Genomic DNA, 25,507 nt, shown 5'->3' on the forward strand with positions numbered 1-25,507 from the left:
TGCCTCTCATTGCTGCTGTAGCGATTGTAGCTACCATTACCCCCTTGGCCTTAAAATTGTTAGCCTCACCTTATTTCTGTCTCTGCTTCTCCTCTGTCAGACAGGCAGTCAGGCAGTCAGGCAGTTTGTCAGTCAGATAGACAGACCTCCGTAGCATTGAGCTGTGTGAGATGTGAGATATATTTTACATCTAGTGAACTACCAGAGAGAGGTGTGTAGGCTGCAGCAGCTCCTCTGGGTGTGAAGTGAACTCCGCTAACATGGGCTTAACCAGCTCGCCACTGCATGCAAAGGGAGTGCACCACTGCATACTGATGAGCCAGGTAGAGATGTCTTTCCAAAACCAAAAGGTTCAGGACTCCACACACAGAGAGAGACAGAGAGAGACACCCCCAAATAAACAAAAAAGGGAAAACAATCTTCATGTAATTCAAAACTAGAAAACACGCTAACGTTTACTTTGCTATTGACTTATTTTCAGAGAAACAGATGAGCACTAGCATTCTGCTAATGCTGCAGAGTCGCAGGCAGTGTTTTACAAAACTATGTGAAGGAGCACTTGGCAGCGCTCATTAAAACAGGGTCATAAGTAGAACAATATCATTCCATTGTGGTGTGGTTCAGCAAGAAAGAGATAAAAACCGTTACGGAAAGAGGAGCTCGCTGTGCCTAAAAGTGTCTCAAAGTCCAATGTGTGAGATGAGAAGCTCTGCCATGAACGGAGCTGGGCTGGTGCTCCACTTACAGGTCAGAAACAAAAACACAGACAGCTTATTAAGATCCTTAGCGCTAAGGAAGAGTTTTTGTGCAGTCGCTGGAGAGTCCTGCCGGCCAGGTAGCTACTGTTGTCAGGCACTGAGGCACTAGCTGCAATTCCAAAGGTAATGACTGTCCAGGATTCACTCGATCTGAGTCAACTGTCCAGCTAATGGCTGTGGCTGGGGCAGACAGGTACTGTGGTTCAGCAGATTCTGGTGTTTTTACTACGTTGCATTAATATTAGCTATTAAAAATATTGCCTAGTCAGACCATTACTACTGTTCCAGCTGGCTGGTAGGCGTTATTTCTTAGGTAGTGTAAAGCGTAGCACAGATCATTTTTGAACAACCTTTACTTGGCGATACTTCCTCAATTCCTGACTTGGAAGACAACGCATGTCATTTAAACCTCCATGGCTAGTTGCAGGTTGTTCGTTTGAATTTACAAAATGCTCTGTTATTAGAATAAATATTTTTTTTGCTCCATGAAGTAATCCATCAAATCTTATCTCATTGATTGAGACAGGTGACTACATCACGTGAAAAGGTTATCCCCTACCTTTTCACAAGACCCAGTTTGCCTGACAAAAACCCTGCATTCTGATTGTTCTAAACTTTGCTACCAACCCTCATTGAAAGTTACATGTACAGTAGTCCATATCGAATTCATAATGATGAAAGATGACAGACGACGTTTATCATGGTAAAAACCATATGGTAACTTTATTGGTAAACCCACAATGATATTTACATAGGAAAAGTCATGCTATAACTAACAGAATGTTGTGTTTGCTATGCTAACGCTGAAGTTTACTTAGAAAGCGACGAAACAAAGCGTTTCCCTTCCTGGTTGTCCACTAGGTTGAAGATAAAAGGCGCAGTACAGTCAAAAACATTCTTTCCAGGCCTCCCGGGTGGCGCAGTGGTCTAGGGCACTAGCAGCTAGCCCTAGTGGTCTAGGGCTAGCTGCGCCACCAGAGACTCTGGGTTCGCGCCCAGGCTCTGTCGCAGCCGGGAGGTCCGTGGGGCGACGCACAATTGGCCTAGCGTTGTCCGGGTTAGGGAGGGTTTGGCCGGTAGGGATATCCTTGTCTCATCGCGCACCAGCGACTCCTGTGGCGGGCCGGGCGCAGTGCGTGCTAAACAAGGGAGCCAGGTGCACGGTGTTTCCTCTGACACATTGGTGCGGCTGGCTTCCGGGTTGGAGGCGCGCTGTGTTAAGCAGTGCGGCTTGGTTGGGTTGTGTTTTGGAGGACGCATGGCTTTCGACCTTCGTCTCTCCCGAGCCGATACGGGAGTTGTAGCGATGAGACAAGATAGTAATTACTAACAATTGGATACCACGAAATTGGGGAGAAAAGGGAATAAAAAAAATAAACATTCATTCCTGTTTTTTTATGATATTTCCACAATATGAGGTTGAAATAACATACCCGTTTAGTGTAAGAGCTTTTTGAAAACAACGCCTGGATTTTCAGCCTTTTCAGGTGGGATGGTTTTTGGCCCACAGCATGACATCACAATCTCATCTGATTATTCTGACCAATGACCAGACATCTTTTATTTGAATATGTATCCTCATACTTTGAAGGGGTAAGCGGGGTAGGCTTTAGATCCTAGACGATCCTATCTGCCAATCAGGGCCGTGTGTAACGGCAGTCTAAGTCGTCCTCCTCCTCAGACGAGGAGAGGCGAGAAGGATCTGAGGACCAATGTGCAGCGTGGTAATTTTCCATTATTTAATTAACACAAAACAAGACACTAACAAAATGACAAAACAAACTAACCGTCACAGTCCTAGCTGGTGCAGACAAAACACAAAGACAGGAAACAACCACCCACAATCCCGAACACAAAACAAGCCACCTATATATGATTCTCAATCAGGGACAACGATTGACAGCTGCCTCTGATTGAGAACCATATTAGGCTGGACACAGAAACAGACGAACTAGACACACAACATAGAATTCCCACCCAGCTCACGTCCTGACCAACACTAAACAAGCAAAACACATAAGAACTCTGGTCAGGACGTTACACCGTGGGTATGTAAATATATTACAATTTGTGTCATCATGAGAATGAGAATTTCAATGGCAAAAGGAGGCTCAGTCAAAACCTACTCATTCAAGGGTGTTTCTTTATTTTTACTATTTTCTACATTGTAGAATAATAGTGAAGACATTAAAACTATGAAATAACACATATGGAATCATGTAGTAACCAAAAAGGTGTTATATTTGATATTCTTCAAAGTAGCCACCCTTTGCCTTGATGTCAGCATTGCACACTCTTGGCATTCTCTCAACCAGCTTCACCTGGAATGCTTTTCCAACAGTCTTGAAGTAGTTCCCACATATGCTGAGCACTTGTTGGCTGCTTTTCCTTCACTCTGCGGTCCAATTCATTCCAATTCATCTCAAACCATCTCAATTGGGTAGAGGTCGGGTGATTGTGGAGGCCAGGTCATCAGATGCATCACTCCATCACTCTCTTTCTTGGTCAAATAGCCCTTACACAGCCTGGTGGTGTGATAGTCCCACTAAGCGAAAACCAGATGGGATGGCGTATCGCTGCAGAATCCTGTGGTAGCCATGCCTTGAATTCTAAATAAATCACTGACGGTGTCACCAGAAAAGCACCCCCACACCTCACGTGGGAATCACACATGCGTAGATCATCCGTTCACCTACTCTGCGTCTCACAAAGACAGAGCGGTTGGAACGAAAACTCACCAATTAGTGTTTTTTAAATTTAACTAGGCAAGTTAAGAACAAATTCTTATTTTCAATGACAGCCTAGAAACAGTGTGCCTTGTTCAGGGGCAGAACGACAGAATTGTACCTTAACAGCTCAGGGATTCAATCTTGCAACCTTTTAGTTACTAGTCCAACGCTCTAACCACTAGGCTACCTGCCGCCCCATTTCTTTGCAGCAATTCAACCATGAAGGCCTGATTCACACAGTCGCCTCAAAATAGTTGATTTTGAGAAATGTCTGTTACTTGAACCCTGTGAAGCATTTATTTGGGTAGAATTTCTGAGGCTGGTAACTCTAATGACCTTATCCTTTGCAGCAGAGGTAACTCTGGGTCTTCTTTTCCAGTGGCAGTCCTCATGAGAGCCAGTTTCATCATAGCGTTTGATGGTTTTTGCGACTGCACATGAAGAAATGTCTTGAAACTTTCCAGATTGACTGACCTTCATGTCTTGAATAAATGATGGACTGTCGTTTCTCTTTGCTTATTTGAGCTGTTCTTGCCTTAATATGGACTTGGTCTTTTACCAAATAGGGCTATCTTCTGTATACCAACCCTACCTTGTCACAACAACTGATTGGGTCACCTGTTAATTGAAATGTATTCCAGGAGACTACCTCAGTGTTGATGTCTTCACTATTATTCTACAATGTAGAAAATAGTAAAAATAACAAAAAACCTGGAATGAGTAGGTGTGTCTAAACTTGTGACTTGTACTGTATATTTGGAGTTATTTTCATGAAATATACACACAAAGGGATTTATTAGACATACAGTGATGATTTAATAAATAAAATGCAAATTCTCCATGGGGCTTTAAGACAGCATCAACATTCCATACAGAAGGGTTCTGAAATAAACAAATTTGGGAAAAACGAGAATGTCTGGATGTGAATTTTATCAGAACAGAAAGTTTGCCATCAAAGTGGAAAATAAATGAACACAAATAAGTACCTTACTGTGATCGTTTTCAATTAAAATGGTCAAAAAGAAACAAAATAGCTTCTTAGCAAAGAGCAATTTCTCAAAAAAGAATTTTGCATAGACTGTCTGGTAGTGGTCTGAGTGGGGAGGAGAAAACCGAAAACTAGCTGTTATTGGCAGAGGTTAGGAACTCTCTTTCTTATTAGCCTATTAACTAATCTACCGCCTGGTGACAGGCAGAACAAAACTCCATACAACCAAAACAGGTGGAAATTTAATGCGGTCTTTTCAAACATCTCTTACGCTAAAGGGCATTATCATCACAATTTCACAGTATTATTCCAACCTCATAGTTGGAAAAAGCATTTACTCTATACTTCCGGATGTTTAGCCTACCCGTTTTTTAGTTTATTTGTACTTTATTCTGATTAAGCTTTCTTTTGTCATTTTCATTTTCCCGGAAATATATTTATTTATACATCTTATACATGAATTATTTATTTTTGTAACAATTTTTGTTAATAAATCTACCACCTCTTTTGCACCCGATTTCTGTCATTCCGCTTCCATCCTTCTCCATGCGCCATCATCTTTAAAGGTTCATCCAGTACCAACTAGTCACAAACACATCCCTACTCAGTAGTGGTGCTACTGACATCCCCACACATCATTACACGCTTTATTCAATCTAATATATTTTTTTTATATATATAATTTTTTTTGACATATATTCATTAGTTTCAAATAGGACAATCAACAGTTACAGAAATACAATTATTGTTTTTATTCAAATCTAATCTAATTCAATTTTATTTCACTTCAATTTGACAGCTTTAATTAGATTAAATTAAATATTTTTGTAATTTAAGTAATGAGTGTAATCAAACACCTTTCATTCACAAGCAGTGTGACTAAAGTTCCTAGATATAATCTTAGCCATTTCCCAGACATGAGGGTATGGTGAATTAACGGTTGATTCAAGTTCTTTCAAGGCAAGCTGTTTATTTCTGTATTCTCTATACTTTTTCTGTTAAGCCAAAAATCCATATGAAAACTTGGCGGTTAAAACATTTAGTTAAACGTGTAATTAAATTCATTCTCTCTCTTGGTTTTCCGGTAGGTAGGGAGTCTGAAATAAAAGCTTTTAAGAACTATTCTTCTGTGTACTGTACAGAATATTTGACTGTATAATTTGTATTTGATTTAAAGTTATACTAGCAAAAATTGTGATCTCACTGGAGAAGAGAGTCATTATAAATAAGCCTCAATCTGCAGAGTATATAGTCCACATGGTGGTCTGCAAATTGGAACATACAGTTGATTACATTTTGGAAAGTGATGGGGCCATCTTGGTACCCTCTCTGAGCTATACATTGCTTTCATCTCTTTCTTTGATATAGCGATGGACATGCCAATGGAACTAACAGCCCTCAACATTACCCCACAAGGAGCTTTACTCCGGTGGAACCCTCCTCTGTCCAGCGTTGACAACTACGTGTTCACCCTCACCTGCAACCAGGGTAGGTGGATTTATTGTCTTCTCACAGCCATGTTTCTCCGCTACAGGGGTGGAGCGTGCAGAGCACCCTGAGTCTGTAGAGTGAGACCAGCTGGACTGGACTCCTGCCAAGTCGGCTCTCAGAGGAAAGTGTCCCACAGCTACTTGGAAATCAGCTCAGACATCCGCTTGCTAGTCGATGCAGCTTTCATCAATATGGCCACAAATTATGGTTCTTCAGCAACCTCTTGCCAATGGGTTCTATTGACTCTTTGGTGTGTTCATTAGGTGTCCTTTCTAATTTACTCAGCCAGGCAATGAAATCATGGCTGAACATTTTTGTTAACCTTTTATTTTTCACCATCGACATGGATCCTGGTATTTCTGAGGCTACAGCAAGCCATTTATTAAACATGCAATTTATTTAGATTTATTGTACAAAGTTTAGTCGTGCAAACAAATAAGGAATCATGAATTTGAGCTAAATGGATTTAAACCTGACGCATGTAACACCCATAGGAACCGCAATCTACCAGCCCTGACCGCGAGCATGCATATCCAAGGCAACCGCTATACATTAATAATTAAGACTCCAAATTGTTTAATGTAATCATAAAAGTCAGGTTTGTTTACTATCTCATATATTCTCCTAATGTAATATGTATTTGTGTTCCTCCTACTCTTGCAGTGACAGCTAATACCTTCCTGGTGGAAGGTGTGAAACAGGAGCACCAGCTTAGTAAACTCAAGCCCAGCACCACTTACTCTGTAGCCCTCTACGCCACCAAGGGACCCTTGACCAGTGGAACCGTCATCGCCAACTTTGAAACACGTATGTTAGTTACTTTACTTGCTTAGTTACTTACCTCCCACCTGTTCAGAAGCAACCCACACAGACTAAGAGCAGCTACAGTACATATACAGTGCCTTCAGAAAATATTCATACCCCTTGACTTATTCCAAATTTTATTGTGTTATAGCCTGAATTACAACTCATAACACTCATAATACCCCATAATGACAAAGTGAAAACATGTTTTGAAACATTTTTCGTATTTCAAATTAAAAACAGAAATATTTTATTTACATACAGTTGAAGGCGGAAGTTTACCTACACCTTAGCCAAATATACACTGCTCAAAAAAATAAAGGGAACACTTAAACAACACAATGTAACTCCAAGTCAATCAAACTTCTGTGAAATCAAACTGTCCACTTAGGAAGCAACACTGATTGACAATAAATTTCACATGCTGTTGTGCAAATGGAATAGACAACAGATGGAAATTATAGGCAATTAGCAAGACACCCCCAATAAAGGAGTGGTTCTGCAGGTGGTGACCACAGACCACTTCTCAGTTCCTATGCTTCCTGGCTGATGTTTTGGTCACTTTTGAATGCCGGCGGTGCTTTCACTCTAGTGGTAGCATGAGACGGAGTCTACAACCCACACAAGTGGCTCAGGTAGTGCAGCTCATCCAGGATGGCACATCAATGCGAGCTGTGGCAAGAAGGTTTGCTGTGTCTGTCAGCGTAGTGTCCAGAGCATGGAGGCGCTACCAGGAGACAGGCCAGTACATCAGGAGACGTGGAGGAGGCCGTAGGAGGGCAACAACCCAGCAGCAGGACCGCTACCTCCGCCTTTGTGCAAGGAGGAGCACTGCCAGAGCCCTGCAAAATGACCTCCAGCAAGCCACAAATGTGCATGTGTCTGCTCAAACGGTCAGAAACAGACTCCATGAGGGTGGTATGAGGGCCCGACTGAAATCTTGGCTGATTTCTTTTGATTTTCCCTTGATGTCAAGCGAAGAAGCACTGAGTTTGAAGGTAGGCCTCGAAATACATCCACAGGTACACCTCCAATTGACTCAAATGTTGTCAATTAGCCTTTCAGAAGCTTCTAAAGCCATGACATAATTTTCTGGAATTTTCCAAGCTGTTTAAAGGCACAGTCAACTTAGTTTATGTAAACTTCTGACCCACTGGAATTGTGATATAGTGAATTATAAGTGAAATAATCTGTCTGTAAACAATTGTTGGAAAATGTACTTGTGTCATACACAAAGTAGATGTCCTAACTGACTTGCCAAAACTATTATTTGTTAACAAGACATTTGTGGAATGGTTGAAAAACAAGTTTTAATGACTCCAACCTAAGTGTATGTAAACTTCCGACTTCAACTGTAAGTATTCATACCCCTAAGTCAATACAATACAAGTATCTAAGAGCTTTCCACACCTGGATTGTACAATATTTAAACATTATTCTTGTTAACGTCGATCAAGCTCTGTCAAGATAGTTGTTGATCATTGCTATGCAATGAGCAGCGCAAAACGATGCTAAAATATTTGTAGGCTATTACTTCAAATCCTATTGCTTCTAACTTCAATATGCTATTTAAATAAATAAGACCTACACCACTTTTAACAGCACATTACTCAACACTAGTGAGACTAATTTTGCCTATGGTAGGCCTACAGTATATCTAAAAATAAATGTTTCAATGACGTGTCTCTCTGCCAATGATTACATTTAGAGGATTGGAGGATTCTAAATGAATATCTAAGGGGCATTTTCTGTTAGGATCTGTGAGAATATCTGAGAATATCTAAAGGGCTTTTATATAATTCTAAATTCATTAATTATAATAATAATAATAATCTCTTTGTTTAAAAAGTAACAATATTTTGGAGATTTCATTTTTATTTAACCTAGAGTGAATGAGAAAAAGCCAATTCTTGAACATGGGGTGTGACTTGTTATGCACATTTTTACTCCTGAAGTTATTTAGGCTTGCCATAACAAAGGGGTTGAATACTTATTGACTCAAGACATTTCAGCTTTTAATTTTAAATTAATTTGTAAAAACATAATTCCACTTCAACGTGGGGTATTGTGTGTAGGCCAGAGACACAACATCTAAATATAATGCATTTTAAATCCAGACTATAACACATCAAAATGTGGAATTTCTGATGGCACATGTTCAAGAAGCAGACTACTCACAGAAAGGCAAGCTACCTGGAGCTACTTGAAACTTGCTCCTATTCAATTAACAGGTGCCCTTTTACACCTCCCAGATAAAGTGTGTCTAATTAGCAACAGGAATTATTGCCCCTCTTATTGAGGCCCTTGCAGTGTGATCACTGACTGACCATGTTTCTACTCCTGCTATACAGTGTCCATATTAGGACAGCCTCAGTCTCAGCAAGATTTTTTTCAATCTCCGCAAGAGTTGCCGAGACTGAGGCTGTCCTAATATGCCGCCTTATTCCTAGCTAACGACCTCCACAAGCCAATGAGATCATACCTACTCTACGGCAGGGGAGGGAGAAGAGGAGGGGAGAAAAATGGTCTAGTTTAGTTTAGTTGGGGCTCTAAACTTATTTTTGAGACAAAAATTCTCTGTCAGCAGCAGGCCATTAATATCCCCAAGGGAGCAGAGCAGCAGAGTTTTACCCAGTCTGCACAGTGCTGGAGCTGCATGAACATTTTCAGAACAAGTGGGCTGCTGCTCTGCCTCTGTAGAGTACAAAAACTTATGTCCAGAAAAAAGAACAACCAGTACTTTTTTCTGGCTTTCTTTTGTATTGTGTCTTGCAGTAAAAGTCTCCCTAGAATGAGGGGCAATTCCCATATGTTTAATCAAACAGTGGCCTTTGCAAAACTTAATTTATAGACACTGTTTTTGGCTAAATTAATTTGTTAAAAGTGTCACAGGCCATTGGCTTTGCTACTCCAGTGCCAGCCTTGTTGTCTGATGTTGACACATAATCACTGGATGGGATGGCCAAATTCACCAGACTTTTTTGCTCTTAATTTGCATCTCATTAAATGTTTTTGATGTGGTTATGCATTGCTTATGCTTTGTTTTGCTAGCTGTTATGCTCTGATAAATAGTTCCAGTGTTGATGACCTCTTATGAGCATGAAGTTATTGGTTGACTCACTTTCTAAAATACTTGACCAGTGAGAGACATGTTATTCACAGAAGTTTTTATGTTTCTTCCAAATAACTAAAGTTTGGTTTAGTGTCCACCTGAACCAGTGCATTGGGATGAACTTATTAATGGTTTGATGGAAACACATTTATTTTGTCTCAGTACAATGCATACAGGAGTAATAGTAATAATAATTCATTACTGCCCTTGACATCTGTTTGTCTATTAAGACACCTCTACATTTGCATGCGGCAAAACTATAGAACATTAGAATATTACAGAACGTCCTAATGTAAAAAGTGTTAACACGCCTCCGAGTGCAGGTATACTGTAATTAAAGAGAGGGAATGAGAGAGAGAGTCGAGAAAGAATTGACAGAGATCAGAGATTGAGAGAGTGAGCGAGAGAGAAAAGAAACAAGAGAGAAGTGTAGGCATTGTGATGGCTGAAAAAGCTTCTGAGATGTGCCCTCGGACTACATGAAAATGTTGAATCAGTGTCCATCACAATGAAAGGGGGATGAAAGGAAAAGGAAAGATAAACACTCTCTCAGGCATTGCAGTCATGTTGAGGAGACAGGAGGAGAATGACAGTCTCTCCTGGAAGAGGCAGTCAGGTCAGTGTGGACATCCACATTGTAATTTTCTCTAGTCGGCACTACTGCAGTGTTGAGATGTCATTGCATCTCATGTAGAAAATCCTTCAGTCCTGAGGCTATCAGTGGTAGAACACGCTGTTAATTACTGAACTGTCATAGATCCCCCCTAAAAACACCTGAGGACAACAGAAGGAGGGAGATATGAAAATGAGAAAGATAGGAAAAGGAGTGCATGTATCAGCTATCTAGATGTGAGAGGAGGATAGGGTCTTGGGTAAAAATCTTCTGTTTGGAATGGCTAATTCTTTTTAGTGTGAATTTTCAGCAGATAAAACATTTTGCAGTTATGGATGCTGGGTAAAGGACATGAGAATGCATGTTCAGAAGGGTGACTTCAACTTAGGTCCGCTAGAGGGGGGTTATCAGATTAAGAGATAGACCATATTTGGGCAATATTTCCAATTTAAGTACAGTATATGGATAAAAAAAATTGGCCACCAGACGTAATGATTTGACTCAATGGAACTGTTATGTGATAATCTGCAATTTGATTGGTCCCCTGTAGCCATGGACGCTCCTCTGAACCTGACGGCTAGCGAGGTGAACCACCGCAGTGCCCTCATCTCCTGGCAACCGCCCATCGCAGACATCGACAACTACATGCTCACATACAAATCAGTGGACGGCAACAGAAAGGTAAGTAGAATACAGTAGGGCTTATCTAACTTCCTCAACAAGAGTTTACAATCACTCTCACACAGACACACACTGAACTGTTACTGTATAATCAAGCCAAAGAGGAATTGAGATGTAGGGCTGTGACGGTCATGGAATTTTGGATGAAGGTAATTGGCCTGCCAAATGACCACGGTCACCATATATATTTTTTTAAACAGTTGAACATTTTACATTTCAGCTAGGATCAATAACCATACATTTTTGACTTATTTTATTTTCATGAGGGTTTTCATCCATAACTGTCAGGAATTTTTTTTGTAATTTTTTTTTTTTTACACGTTTACACTGTAATTGTGCCAGCCCTATTGATATGAGCCATAAGTGTTATGTGTAGTGTTTTCCAGCTGCCAAAATACTAGCCTGGTCCCGGATCTGTCTGTGCTCTTGTCTTCTCCATTGCTGTCATTGTCAAGTCAAACATTGGCATGACAATCAATTAGTGACAAGGAGTTGGCATCATAGCCCAAACATACAGGCTACCAAAATACTGCCTTATCTTTGTCTATGAATTTCCAATCTAAATCACACACTGTAGACCTCCATGCTGTATCATCAAGCCAAACATGCTCACAGGAGATATGATTGATAATATATGAGCCGTAATGTGAATGTTACCGGTAGCGTTTTGAAGCTACCAAAACAGTATACATCCTGTATCGCCCAGACAAATTGCCTCTTAATACAGACCCATGCAGCTCTACTCCACAGTGGATGCCAAGGCAATAGAGCCGTTTAGATCTTTTCATTTGCCTCCTGGAACATTTTTAATTTTAATAAAATTCTTTGATGTAGCTGGGTAATAATAATAAAGTAGATTAACTGGTCTATTCTGATGCAATACCTCTATTAATGACTCACCAGGAACAATTCCCCTGTTATTCTGCCGCAGATATCTCTCTCAACTAATTACATCATACAGACAGAGCCCAAGGATACGTTCCAAATGGTAACCTATTCCCATAGGGCTCTGGTAAAATGTAGTGCACTATAAAGGGAATAGGGTGCCATTTGGAACGAAGTCACAGAAAGAGCTCAAATCAAATCAAATCAGGTTTATTTTATATAGCCCTTCGTACATCAGCTAATATCTCGAAGTGCTGTACAGAAACCCAGCCTAAAACCCCAAACAATGCAGGTGTAGAAGCACGGTGGCTGGGAAAAACTCCCTAGAAAGGCCAAAACCTAGGAAGAAACCTAGAGAGGAACCAGGCTATGAGGGGTGGCCAGTCCTCTTCTGGCTGTGCCGGGTGGAGATTATAACAGAACATGGCCAAGATGTACTCAAGACTGTACTGTCCTCACTGTCTTCGTCTTTTCTATATCTATCAACACACACACACACACACACACACACACACACACACACACACACACACACACACACACACACACACACACACACACACACACACACACACACACACACACACACACACACACACACACACACACACACACACACACACACACACACGTGCACATCTGTTAAGATGCATGTGTTTTACTATATTGACCTTTTTTGGTGCTTGTGTTTGTCCAGTGGGTGTCAGTCATGTACAGAGGATTTGGTTTAAGTCACAGACTATGTTGTTTTACTCTGTTTGAGTTCATTTCTGTCCCCATAAATTATTCCCAACCTGTTCTCTCTGTTAATATAATGTTCATATTCACCACAGCAATCTGTTTTAGTTTGGTTATGAATCATATGTTGACCTTCCAGATTAGAGCAATACTAGATTATATACAGTAATTAGGCAACCTCTATTGTAAATGATTCCTTGTACACGATCAACAATTCCAAACATGCAAATATTTTATATCAGTAACAAGTCATTCTAACAAAAAATAATAATCTTTACAAAAAAACGACAGTGAAACAGTGTAAGGTCCATTGTGAGAGAAACATCAATTAAAGAGTGGCTTTAACTGCATAATTCATCCAACAAATTGCCTTAAAATGTGTGACTTTTTACAAAATGGCTGAATATTTCATCCAGTTCTTCATAGATATTTCATGTGGCTCAAAGCCCCATTAAATTCACAGTTCACTCTGCTGTCACGGCAGGCTCCTAGAGAGCTTATCAAAGAGATCTCTTTTTCATCTGCCAGAAAAAGAGATCTCTGAGAGAAACATGATGCCATCAGAAGATCCGATTGATGAAAGTCGGTTTGTCAAAAGCAACGAAAGGGAATTGAGCCATCTTGAGATTTAGACAGAAATATAAATTCTTCTTCTTCCTGGCAGCTCCTTATAGCACCAGTGTCTGATAAGGTCCTTTCCTCTCCTCAATCTGTGGTTTAAGTTATCCTTCTTAACTCTAAGAAAAACACGGGACAGAGTTGTATAAGGGCCAACACCACTGAATAATGAATTCAACATGTAAATGGGCCTGACATACATTTTTCATTTCTGTAGATGTGCCTGGGTGCTTTTGTTGTTTGTTGGTACAGTAGGAGTCAGATAGTGTCCCCTCTTTGGGCTACTGTCTGCTGTACAATTGTTAGGATTGGATCTAGCTAAAACAGTTTGCTGTACCGTATCCACTCATAGTTCCGGTTCCCTGATCTGTGTGTGTGTGTGTGTGTGTGTGTGTGTGTGTGTGTGTGTGTGTGTGTGTGTGTGTGTGTGTGTGTGTGTGTGTGTGTGTGTGTGTGTGTGTGTGTGTGTGTGTGTGTGTGTGTGTGTGTGTGTGTGTGTGTGTGTGTGTGTGTGTGTGTGTGTGTGTGTGTGTGTGTGTGTGTGTGTGTGTGTGTGTGTGGTACTATTACAGGAGCTGATCCTGGATGCCGAGGATACTTGGATCCGTCTGGAGGGGCTGGCAGAGACCACAGAATACACTGTGAGGTTGCAGGCTGCCAGGGGATTAGAGACCAGCGGAATCGTCTCTACGGCCTTCACAACAGGTAAACACACACACGTACGCAAGCACACAGATATACACACACACATTTACCATTTATCCCCATATCCACAATCTCTATCTAAAGTCCAGTCCCATATTCAATAAGCATCTCAGAGTAATATAGCTAATCTAGGATCAGATCTCCCCTATCTATATAATCTTATTCACTATAATCCTATATCAGCAGTCCTATATAAGCAGTCCTACTATGACACACTTTATGAACACGGGCCCAGTCCTAGTGATTCTCCATTGTGTTGAGCTGATCTCATGTGCTCTGTTCTCCTCTTCTCCAGGAAACCGTCTGTTTGCCACCCCCCAGAACTGTGCCCAGCATCTGCTGAACGGGGAGTCCCTCAATGGCGTCTACACCATCTACATCAACAGAGACGCCAATCAGGGAGTGCAAGTCTACTGTGATATGACCACAGACGAAGGAGGTTGGATCGTAAGTGTCTCATAGCAAGATTTATACCTTGCAGACAAACACCCAACAACACCCAACATTTCAGTGCAAAGGGTGCCATTTGGGACATGTACTTTATCAAAATGTAGGTCGAATAAAGTTTTGTCACCTGGTCTTATCTCTATCTGTATCTGTGTTTCAGGTGTTCCAACGTCGTCAGAACGGCCTGACAGATTTCTCCAGGAAGTGGAGTGACTACAGGGTCGGCTTTGGAAACCTAGAGGATGAATTCTGGCTCGGTAAGACTGTTTTCTAGATGACTCATCTCAACCCCATAACACTTTTTCGGAGGTACTTTATATCTAGCTCTCTAGAGAGGTACCCCCACTCCTGGGATAGAGAATGTAGTTTGAATTGTACACTACTTAAATACATGCTCCAGTACTTTGGAGACTAAGAAAGTATTTTTTAAATACTTTGGGCTGGATGTGTCAATGTGTAGTTAACGCATAAGCTATGAAAATAATTACTGTCTCACCTCAATTTGCCACGAAATCCATAGTTTGAAAGCGACTGTTTTCCTGAAGTTGGGCCTTAACATTTTTTAAATTTTAATTTTAATTTTTTCACCTTTATATAACCAGGTAGGCCAGTTGATAACAAGTTCTCATTTACAACTGCGACCTGGCCAAGATAAAGCAAAGCAGTGCGACAAAAACCACAACACAGAGTTACTCATAAACAAACGTACAGTCAATAACACAAAAGAAAAAAAAATGTAAAAATCTATGTACAGTGTGTTCACATGTAGAAGAATAGGGAGGTAGGCAATAAATAGGCCATAGAGGTGAAAATAATTACAATTTAGCATTAATACTGGAGTGATAGATGTGCAGATAATGATGTGCAAGTAGAGATACTGGGGTGCAAAAGAGCAAGAGGGTAAGTAATAATATGGGGATGAGGTGGTCGGGTGTGCTATTTACAGATTGGCTGTGTACAGGTACAGTGATCGGTAAGCTGCTCTGACAGCTGATGCTTAAAGTTAGAGAGGAAGATTTAAGACTCCAGCTTCAGAGATTTTTGCAATTCGTTCCAGTCATAGGAATCAGAGAACTGGAAGGAAAGGCGACCAAAGGAAATGCTGGCTTTGGGGATGACCAGTGCAATATACCTGCTGGAGCGCGTGCTACGGGTGGGTGTTGTTATGGTGACCAGTGAGCTGAGATAAGGCGGGGCTTTACCTAGCAAAGACTTATAGATGACCTGGAGCCAGTGGGTTTGGCGACGAATATGAAGCGAGGGCCAGCCAACGAGAGCATACAGGTCGCAGTGGTAGGTAGTATATGGAGCTTTGGTGATTAAAGGGATGGCACTGTGATAGACTACATCCAGTTTGCTGAGTAGAGTGTTGGGGGCTATTTTGTAAATGACATCACCGAAGTCAAGGATCGGTAGGAAAGGCAGTTTTATGAGGGTAGGTTTGGCGGCATGAGTGAAGGAGGCTTTGTTTTGCGAAATAGGAAGCCGATTCTAGATTTCATTTTGGATTGGAGATGCTTAATGTGAGTCTGGTAGGAGAGTTTACAGTCTAACTAGACATCTAGGTATTTGTAGTTGTCCACATATTCTAGGTCAGAACCGTTCAGAGTAGTGATGCTAGTCAGGCGGGAGGGTACGGGCAGCAATCGGTTGAAGAGCATGCTCTTAGTTTTACTAGCATTTAAAAGCAGTTGGAGGCCACGGAAGGAGTGTTGCATGGCAATGAAGCTCGTTTGGAGGTTAGTTAACACAGTGTCCAAAGAAGTTCCAGATGTATACAGAATGGTGTCGTCTGCGTAGAGGTGGATCAGAGAATCACCAGCAGCAAGAGTGACGTCATTGATATATACAGAGAAAAGAGTCGGCCCGAGAATTGAACCGTGTGGCACCCCCATAGAGACTGCCAGAGGTCCGGACAACAGGCCCTCCGATTTTAACCAATAAGGTTGCAGGGTGGGCCCAACAGCTCAGTGGACACAGCAGAGAGAGAGAGATAGAGAGCAATGACGTGGTGCACGTAGTACAGATTTCAGGGGACCACTTTGGCTCGTGAGTACTATTTTCAGAACTACAGGCTAAAAAGTACAAAAAGTAGAGAAGAATCTCTTTAAAATAGGAATAGGAGGCCCTTGTGTTGCAGTCTCTGCTTCTGCTTATCTCTCCCAGAGCAGGGATAACAGTTGACTTCATTTAGACATTTGTTTGTAGTCTGTTGTTTGTCTCTCTCTCTCTCTCTCTCTCTCTCTCTCTCTCTCTCTCTCTCTCTCTCTCTCTCTCTCTCTCTCTCTCTCTCTCTCTCTCTCTCTCTCTCTCTCTCTCTCTCTCTCTCTCTCTCTCTCATTGTATTACTTCACAACACTAGGTCTGTGATTTATTAATGGATGTATTCTGCTCTCATTTCTCACTGCATGGTAATTGTTTTTCATAAATTCTCTGATTCTGAAACAAAACAAAAGGCTCACTCCTTTGATGCACTGTGAAACATTTCTGCAAATCTCATTATAAAAGCCATAATTATATTCATTAGAAAAGCTGTTCCTTCATGGGCCAGTTTTCATGTTATTGTTTTGGAAATAGATAAAAGATTGTACCCATGAATACTTCATAATAGAGATCCCAACCTTGAGAAATACTTTTGGTACTTTTAATTAGAAAAATAGAATGACAATACAGTACACTTTCAGAACCAAAATCTGTCTGTTTGATAAAAGGATTGTTAAATAATTTAACCTTTAGAACATTACAGAGTCTTGATGACCCTGCATTTACGTCAGAGCGTTCATCCATGCCTCTTTCTATATCAGCAAATGCCACTAAGCCCCTATTCAGGCTGTACCACATGTACTAGTGACACACAGATCCTGGTAAACGACTATGATTCATGACTCCTTCCTGATTGGTAAAAGCACTTCTCATCCAGTAAATATTCCTTATGACTTGTTTCATTTCCCCTGACTCAGTGCTGTGTTCACTCCTGCTGGAAGGCCCATGCTGCGCCCCAAATGGCTGATCAGGGGTGTATTCATTCTGCCGATTCTGTTAAAAACGTTTCTTAAACGGTAGTAAACCGAACAAAACTGGGATAAACATACCTGAATTTGTCCAGTAGAAACTCTCATTTGCAACTGTTGGACTAATGATTACACCCTATATCAGCTAGATGCAGGCAAGAGTGTGCAAGGCGTTATTGAATGTCACTGTCTGTCCATGTGTCACTGTCTGTCGTCTCAAATTTGTCTCTTGACCTGTGTGCACCTACGTTGTAAACTTTCATTCATAGGCTAGGTTGTAGCAACCTCATGATGGGTGTAGCAAACAATTTGAGTATCATGTAGTAGCCTAAACCTATCACTGTTACATTGAACTGGGTGAATGGAATATGAATGAGAGTCATCCAAGATGCTGTAATAGAAATCAATTGGTATAGATAGATATGACCATGAGAAGAGAATAGTGGTGCTCCCGGAGGACAGCATAGTGGAGCTTCAGATGATGTAAGCACGCAGCCCCTGACCTTATCTACAACATCCTGCAGTACATGCTGCTGTTGTGAGACCCGGGAGACACAATAACATTTGGTTTAACTACCCTGATATGGAGGAGCTCTATCTACTGGGACACTTAAGATTAAGATTTGCTCACACTGAAGAAACGGGAATTAGCGGATGCTATTATCAGTAGCCGTTTAAAAAAAGCCGATTTTAGTTACAGTTGTGGCGCTATCCATTAATCGGACTCATTGACCTGACCCTGGCCAAATATATTGTCAATTTGAGGTCGTAATATAAAGAAATTGATGCAGTTGTGCAATATGCAATTATTATTGCTCTTTTTAATTTGCCCCCTCATTTCTGTGGAAGTGTAGGAGTAAGATGGGTAATAAAATGATAAGAGATGTTAATTTAGGAGATAAAATTAGAACAGAATACAGCCTCTGAATGCATTTTTAATCCTGCTGGCAATTTGTAATGAAAAACTAAGCTATCTAAGCGATGAATAGCAGATGATCCTGCATTCTGCGATGGCAAATCTGAGTTCACTCAATGTTTAACACATCTTATTACAGCAATTGCTTTTCCCCTGTCACCACCAAGTGCCTTCTTTGCTTTCTAATGCCGACTGTATCTTTTGCTGACATATCGAAGACCAAGCCCAGTTTTGCCCTGGTTCAGCCCAATGCTTGTCATCGGAAGCTTGACGTTTTTTCATATGGTTTCAAAAAACTGCCATCTGCTATCATGAGGCATCTACAACATCATATGATTTTCAGCTTGAGGTTAAACAGGAAACATCGATGCCAAGCAGGAAGGTTTGTTATCTTGGGAAAGATAGGTATAATCTCCCTGGTCCTTATCATCACAGCCTGGCTAGGCTCTGGGCTGGCAACAGCAGCAAGGCCAAATCCGCCACAGACTGTTGACTGGAAGATATGAACAGTTTTCAACATTTGCCCGTTATCTCTACATGTCATTTGCTGTGTGCATCAGTTTTAACCATGTCAAGGTGCAGGTAGAAGTTAATTTTAGACTTATGTAAGTGACAGTTATCATTTGAAATGAGCAATGATTTTATATACATAGAGTACCAGTCAAAAGTTTGGACACACCTACTCCAATGGTTTTTCTTTGTTTTTACCATTTTCTACATTGTAGAACGATAGCGTAGACATCAAAACTATGAAATTACACATATGGAATCATGTGGTAACCAAAAAGTGTTAAACAAATCAAAATATATTTTATATTAGCCACTCTTTGCCTTGATGACAGCTTTACACACTCTTGGCATACTCTCAGCCAGCTTCATGAGGTAGTCACCTGGAATGCATTTCAATGAACAGGTGTGCCTTGTTAAAAGTTAATTTGTGGAATTTGTGGAATTTCTTTCCTTCTTAATGCATTTGAGCCAATCAGTTGTATAGTGGCACGGTAGGGGTGATATACAGAAGATAGCCCTATTTGGTAAAAGGCCAAGTCCATATTATGGAAAGAACAGCTCAAATAAGCAAAGAGAAATGACAGGCCATCATTATTTCAAGACATAAAGGTCAGTCAATCCGGAAAATGACAAGAACTTTGAAAGTTTCTTCAAGTGCAGTCGCAAGCGCTATGGTGAAACTGGCTCTCATAAAAACAGCCACAGGAAAGGAAGACCCAGAGTTACCTCTGCTGCAGAGGATAAGTTCATCAGAGTTACCAGCCTCAGAAATTGCAGCCCAAATAAGTGCTTCACAGAGTTCAAGCAACAGACACATCTCAACATCAACTGTTCAGAGGAGACTGCATGAAACAGGCCTTCATGGCCGAATCGCTGCAAAGAAACCACTACTAAAGGACTCCAATAAGAAGAGGAGACTTGCTTGGGCCAAGTAACACGAGCAAAGGACATTAGACAGGTAGAAATCTGTCCTTTGGTCTGATGAGTCCAAATTTGAGATTTTTGGTTCCAACCGCCATGTCTTTGTGAGAAGCAGAGTAGGTGAACGGATGATCTCTGCATGTGTGGTTCTTACCGTGAAGCATGGAGGAGGTGTTTTGGTGTAGGGGTGCTTTGCTGGTGACACTGTGGGCAATTTATTAAGAGTTCCAGGCATTCTTAACAAGCATTCTGCAGTGATACGCCATCCCATCTGGTTTCCGCTTAGTGTGACTATCATTTGTTTTTCAACAGGACAATGAACCAACACACTTCCAGGCCGTGTAAGGGCTATTTGACCAAGAAGGAGAGTGATGGAGTGCTGCATCAGATGATCTGTCCTCCACAATCACCCGACCTCAACCCAATTGAGATGGTTTGGGATGAATTGGACAGCAGAGTGAAGGAAAAGCAGCCCAAAAAAGTGCTCAGCATATGTGGGAACTCCTTCAAGACAGTTGCAAAAGCATTCCAGGTGAAACTGGTTGAGAGTATGTCAAGAGTGTGCAAAGCCGTCTTCAAGGCAAAGGGTGGTTTCTTTGAATAATTACTACCTGATTCCACATGTTATTTAATAGTGTTGATGTCTTCACTATTATTCTACAATGTAGAAAAAAGTTAATATAAAGAAAAACCCTTGAATGAGTAGGTGTGTCCAAACTTTTGACTTGTCTTGTATATATATACTGTATATATATACACAGTGCACTCGGAAAGTATTAAGACCAATTTCCTTTTTCCACATTTTGTTACGTTACAGCCTTATTGTAATATGTTTGAAATTGTTTTTCCCCCCTCCTCAATCTACACACAATACCCCATAATGATGAAGCAAAAATCAGTTTATATAATATCACATTTACATAATTATTCAGACCCTTTACTCAGTACTTTGTTGAAGCACCTTCTGCAGCGATTACAGCTTCGAGTCGTCTTGGGTATGACATGCTTAACACACCTGTATTTGGGGAGTTTCTCCCATTCTTCTCTGCATATCCTCTCAATCTCTGTCAGGTTGGATGGGGAGCGTCGCTGCACAGTTATTTTCAGGTCTCTCCAAAGATGTTGGATTGGGTTCACGTCCAGGCTCTGCTGGGCCACTCAAGGAAATTCAGACTTGTCCCGAAGCCACTCCTGCGTTGTCTTAGCTGTGTGCTTATGATCATTGTCCTGTTGGAAGGTGAACCTTCGCCTCAGTCTGAGGTCCTGAGCGTTCTGGAGCAGGTTTTCATCAAGGATCTCTTTCTACTTTAATCCGTTCATCTTTCCCTCGATCCTGATTAGTCTCCCAGTCCCTGCAGCTGAAAAACATCCCCACAGCATGATGCTGCCAACACCATGCTTCACCGTAGGGATGGTGCCAGCTTTCCTCCAGACGTGACGATTGGCAATAAGGCAATAGAGTGGGGGACCTTAAATAGACAGGCGGTGTGCCTTTCCAAATCATGTCCAATCAATTGAATTTACCACAGATGGACTCCAATCAAGTTTTAGAAACATCTCAAGGATGATCAATGGAAACAGGATGCACCTGAGCTCAATTTCGAGTCTCATAGCAAAGGTTCTGAATACTTATGTAATAAAGTGTTCTGTTTTTTTTATTTTAATACATTTTCAAACATTTCTAAAAACCTGTTTCCACTTTGTCATTTTGGGGTATTGTGTGTAGATTTATGAGGAAAACATTTATTCAATTAATTTTAGAAGAAGGCTGTAATGTAACAAAATGTGGAAAAAGTCAAGGGGTCTGAATACTTTCCGAATGCACTATATATACTACATGACCAAAAGTATGTGGACACCTGCTTGTCGAACATCTCATTCCAAAATCATGGGCATTAATATGCAGTTGGTTTCCCCTTTGCTGATAAAACAACCTCCACTCTTCTAGGAAGGCTTTCCACTAGATGTTTGAACATTGCTGCGGGGACATGCTTCCATTCAGCCACAAGAGCATTCGTGAGGTCGGCACCGATATTGGCCGATTAGGCCTGGCTCGCAGTCGGCGTTACAATACATCCCAAAGGTCTTCGATGGGGCTGAGGTCAGGGCTCTGTGCAGACCAGTCAAGTTCTTCCACACCAATCTCGACAAACCATTTCTGTATAGACCTTGCTTTGTGCACGGGGCATTGTCATGCTGAAACAGGAAAGGGCCTTCCCCAAACTGTTGCCACAGAGTTGGAAGTACAGAATAGTCTAGAATGTCATTGTATGCTGTAGCGTTAAGATTTCCCTTCACTGGAACTAAAGGACCTAGCCCAAACCATGAAAAACAGTCCCAGACAATTATTCCTCCTCCACCAAACTTTACAGTTGCCACTATGCATTGGGGCAGGTAGCGAACTCCTGGCATCCGCTAAACCCAGAATTGTCCGTCGGACTACCAGATGGTGAAGCGTGATTCATCACTCCAGAGTCCAATGGCGGCGAGCTATACACCACTCCAGCTGACGCTTGGCATTGCGCATGGTGATCTTAGGCTTGTGTGCGGCATCTCGGCCATGGAAACCCATTTCACGAAGCTCCCGAGTAAATAGTTATTGTGCTGACGTTGCTTCGAGAAGCAGTTTGGAACTCAGTTGTGAGTGCATTACGCACTTCAGCACACGGCGGTCCCGTTCTGTGAGCTTGTGTGGCCTATCACTTCGCGGCTGAGCTGTTCATAGATTCCACTTAACAATAACAGCACTTACAGTTGACCGGGGCAGCTCTAACAGGGCAGACATTTGACAAACTGCCTTGTTGGAAAGGTGGCATCCTATGACAGTGCCACATTGAATGTCACTGAGCTCTTCAGTACTGGCCGTTCTACTACCAATGTTTGTCTATGGATATTACATCGCTGTGTGCCCGATTTTATACACCTGTCAGCAACAGTATGGCTGAAATGGACAAATCCACTAATTTGAAGGGGTGTCCACATACTTTTGTATATATAGTGTGTATACACAGTATCAGTCAAATTTTTGGACACACTTATTAATTCAAGGGTTTTTCTTTATTTTACTATTTTCTACATTGTAGTATAATAGTGAAGACCGCAGTGTGATGGAAAAGCCGCCGACAAGTGCTCAGTGTATGTGGGAACTCCTTCAAGACTGTTGGAAAAGCATTCCAGGTGAAGCTGGTTGAGAGAATGCCAAGAGTGTGCAAATCTGTCATCAAGGCAAAGGATTGCTACTTTGAAGAATCTCAAATATAATATATATTTGATTTGTTTAACACTTTTTTGCTTACTACATGATTCCATATGTGTTATTTCATAGTTTTGATGTCTTCACTATTATTCTACAATGTAGAAAATAGTAAAAATAAAGAAAAACCCTTGAATGAGTAGGTGTGTCCAAACTTTTGACTGGTACTGTATGTATGTATAATATTTGTGTGTTTTTATTGTCACTTCTTTTTCAGGTTTGGACAACATACAGAAGCTCTCAGCTCAAGGTCGCTATGAGCTCCGGATCGACATGAAGGATGGCCAGGAGTCTGTCTACGCCAGCTATGACAAGTTCGCCATTGGAGACGCCAGGAATCTGTACAAACTCAGGATAGGAGAGTACAATGGCACAGCTGGTGAGCATTTATGTACACTCTACTCTATGTGGTGCTGATTTAAGACCAATCAACTGATCTATTGAACATATATGACCTCTAACAGCCAAGCCATTTTTTTATTTTACCAGCCAAGTCAGTTAAGAATAAATTCTTATTTACAATGATGGCCTAGGAACAGTAGGTTAACTGCCTTGTTCAGGGGCAGAACAACAGATTCAGAACAGACCTTGTCAGCTCGGGGATTCGATCTAGCAACCTTTCGGTTACTGGCCCAACACTCTAACCACTAGGCTACCTGCCGCCCCACTGAACAATAAAAGCCGTTTTCCTCCATCTTCTTTATGGTTTCTTGAGGAAACGTGTTGTACTTATCTTATCTCCCATCCCTCAACACTTGGCTCCAGCCCTATAGTATTATACGCTTCAGACTGCCAATGTACGTACCCATGTCATGTGCTGGTTCCGTCAGTTCAATTCATTTTCATTCCCTGTCACAGGGGACTCGCTGAGCTATCACCAAGGCCGTCCCTTCTCCACCAAGGACAGAGACAATGACATTGCCGTGACCAACTGTGCTCTGTCCTACAAAGGAGCCTGGTGGTACAAAAACTGCCATCGGGCCAACCTGAACGGGAAATACGGCGAGTCGAGACACAGTCAGGTTGGTGTCCCTGTTATCATCCGCACTGGGACTGAGCAGTGGGACTGAACAGCTGCCTCAGCTTACCACTGTGATGACTGGCATTAAAGGCCACACTGTGAGATTCCCAGTCATTTCCATTAAAGACGTAAAGAAAACTTTAAATCTCTTACTGCTTTCCCAACAGTGTGATATTTGTTACAAGTAAGAGTCTTGTAAAGAGCTTTTGATGAGACTACTACAGAAGCCTTGCAACATTACACAGATCAGCAGTTTCCAATATCTTTAACCTTTTGATGACATGAAATGATCTCAGACATAAAAAGAGGAGCTAGCTACAGGTAACTACCAAAATAAAGGAAACACCAACATATACCTAGGATAGGATAAAGTAATCCTTCTAACCCCCCCCCCCTTAGAGTTAGATGCACTATTGTAAAGTGGTTGTTCCACTGGACATCATAAGGTGAATGCACCAACTTGTAAGTCGCTCTGGATAAGAGCGTCTGCTAAATGACTTAAATGTAAATGTAAATAAAGTATCTTAATATGGCGTTGGGCCACCACGAGCTGCCAGAACAGCTTCAATGTGCTTTGGCATAGATTCTACAAGTGTCTGGAACTCTATTGGAGGGATGCAACACCATTCTTGCATAAGAAATTCCATAATTTGGTGTTTTATGGATGGTGGTGGAAAACGCTGTTTCAAGGGCCGCTCCAGAATCTCCCACCGGTGCTCAATTGAGATCTAGTGACTGAGACACACACAGACGTACTCGCTCGCACACACGCCCACACACACACACACACACCCTTTAAACCCCCTATACTCCTTTGAGAATCTTCTGTCAAAGTCACTGAGATCTCTTCTAGCCATGGTAGCCAAAATAATGGGCAACTGGACTTATTTATACATGACCCTAAGCATGATGGGATGTTCATTGTTTCATTAAACTCAGGAACCACACCTGTGTGGAAGCACCTGCTTTCAATATACTTTGTATCCCTCATTTAATCAAGTGTTTCCTTTATTTTGGCAGTTACCTGTGCATTGTACTGTAGGTAAGATAAGCATTATCTGCACTAATTGAGTTATGGTCTACAATGACCATAGTGAGATCAAACCACAAATAGCATTGAAAATGTTTACACATTTTTCTGAACAGCACAATGGGCAATATTAGAAATACCACTAAGGTTGGTCTGAGTCAGCTGAGGAAACAGGAGACCGCTGAGGAGACAGGAGACAGCTGAAAAGACAGGAGACAGCTGAGCATGTCACATTTGAATTAGTAGTGAACTGAACATTGAGGACAATATCCAGAT

The 25,507-nt window shown here is 41.4% G+C and overlaps 1 protein-coding gene across 2 annotated transcripts in view; it reads left to right on the top strand.

Annotated features, from left to right (window-relative positions):
• tnr (tenascin R (restrictin, janusin)) overlaps positions 1-25,507 on the top strand; it is a 177,691-nt gene that overhangs the window by 144,021 nt on the left and 8,163 nt on the right. For both annotated transcript variants that reach the window (XM_071376932.1, XM_071376933.1), the window contains exons 15-22: positions 5,844-5,963; positions 6,630-6,773; positions 11,046-11,176; positions 13,990-14,122; positions 14,418-14,569; positions 14,730-14,826; positions 23,398-23,559; positions 24,039-24,202. In XM_071376932.1, coding sequence (XP_071233033.1) covers positions 5,844-5,963; positions 6,630-6,773; positions 11,046-11,176; positions 13,990-14,122; positions 14,418-14,569; positions 14,730-14,826; positions 23,398-23,559; positions 24,039-24,202 — 1,103 coding nt within the window. The remainder of the gene's footprint in view (positions 1-5,843; positions 5,964-6,629; positions 6,774-11,045; positions 11,177-13,989; positions 14,123-14,417; positions 14,570-14,729; positions 14,827-23,397; positions 23,560-24,038; positions 24,203-25,507) is intronic.

The sequence above is a fragment of the Salvelinus alpinus genome, chromosome 30, assembly GCF_045679555.1.
Source record: "Salvelinus alpinus chromosome 30, SLU_Salpinus.1, whole genome shotgun sequence".
Taxonomy (NCBI): Eukaryota; Metazoa; Chordata; class Actinopteri; order Salmoniformes; family Salmonidae; genus Salvelinus; species Salvelinus alpinus.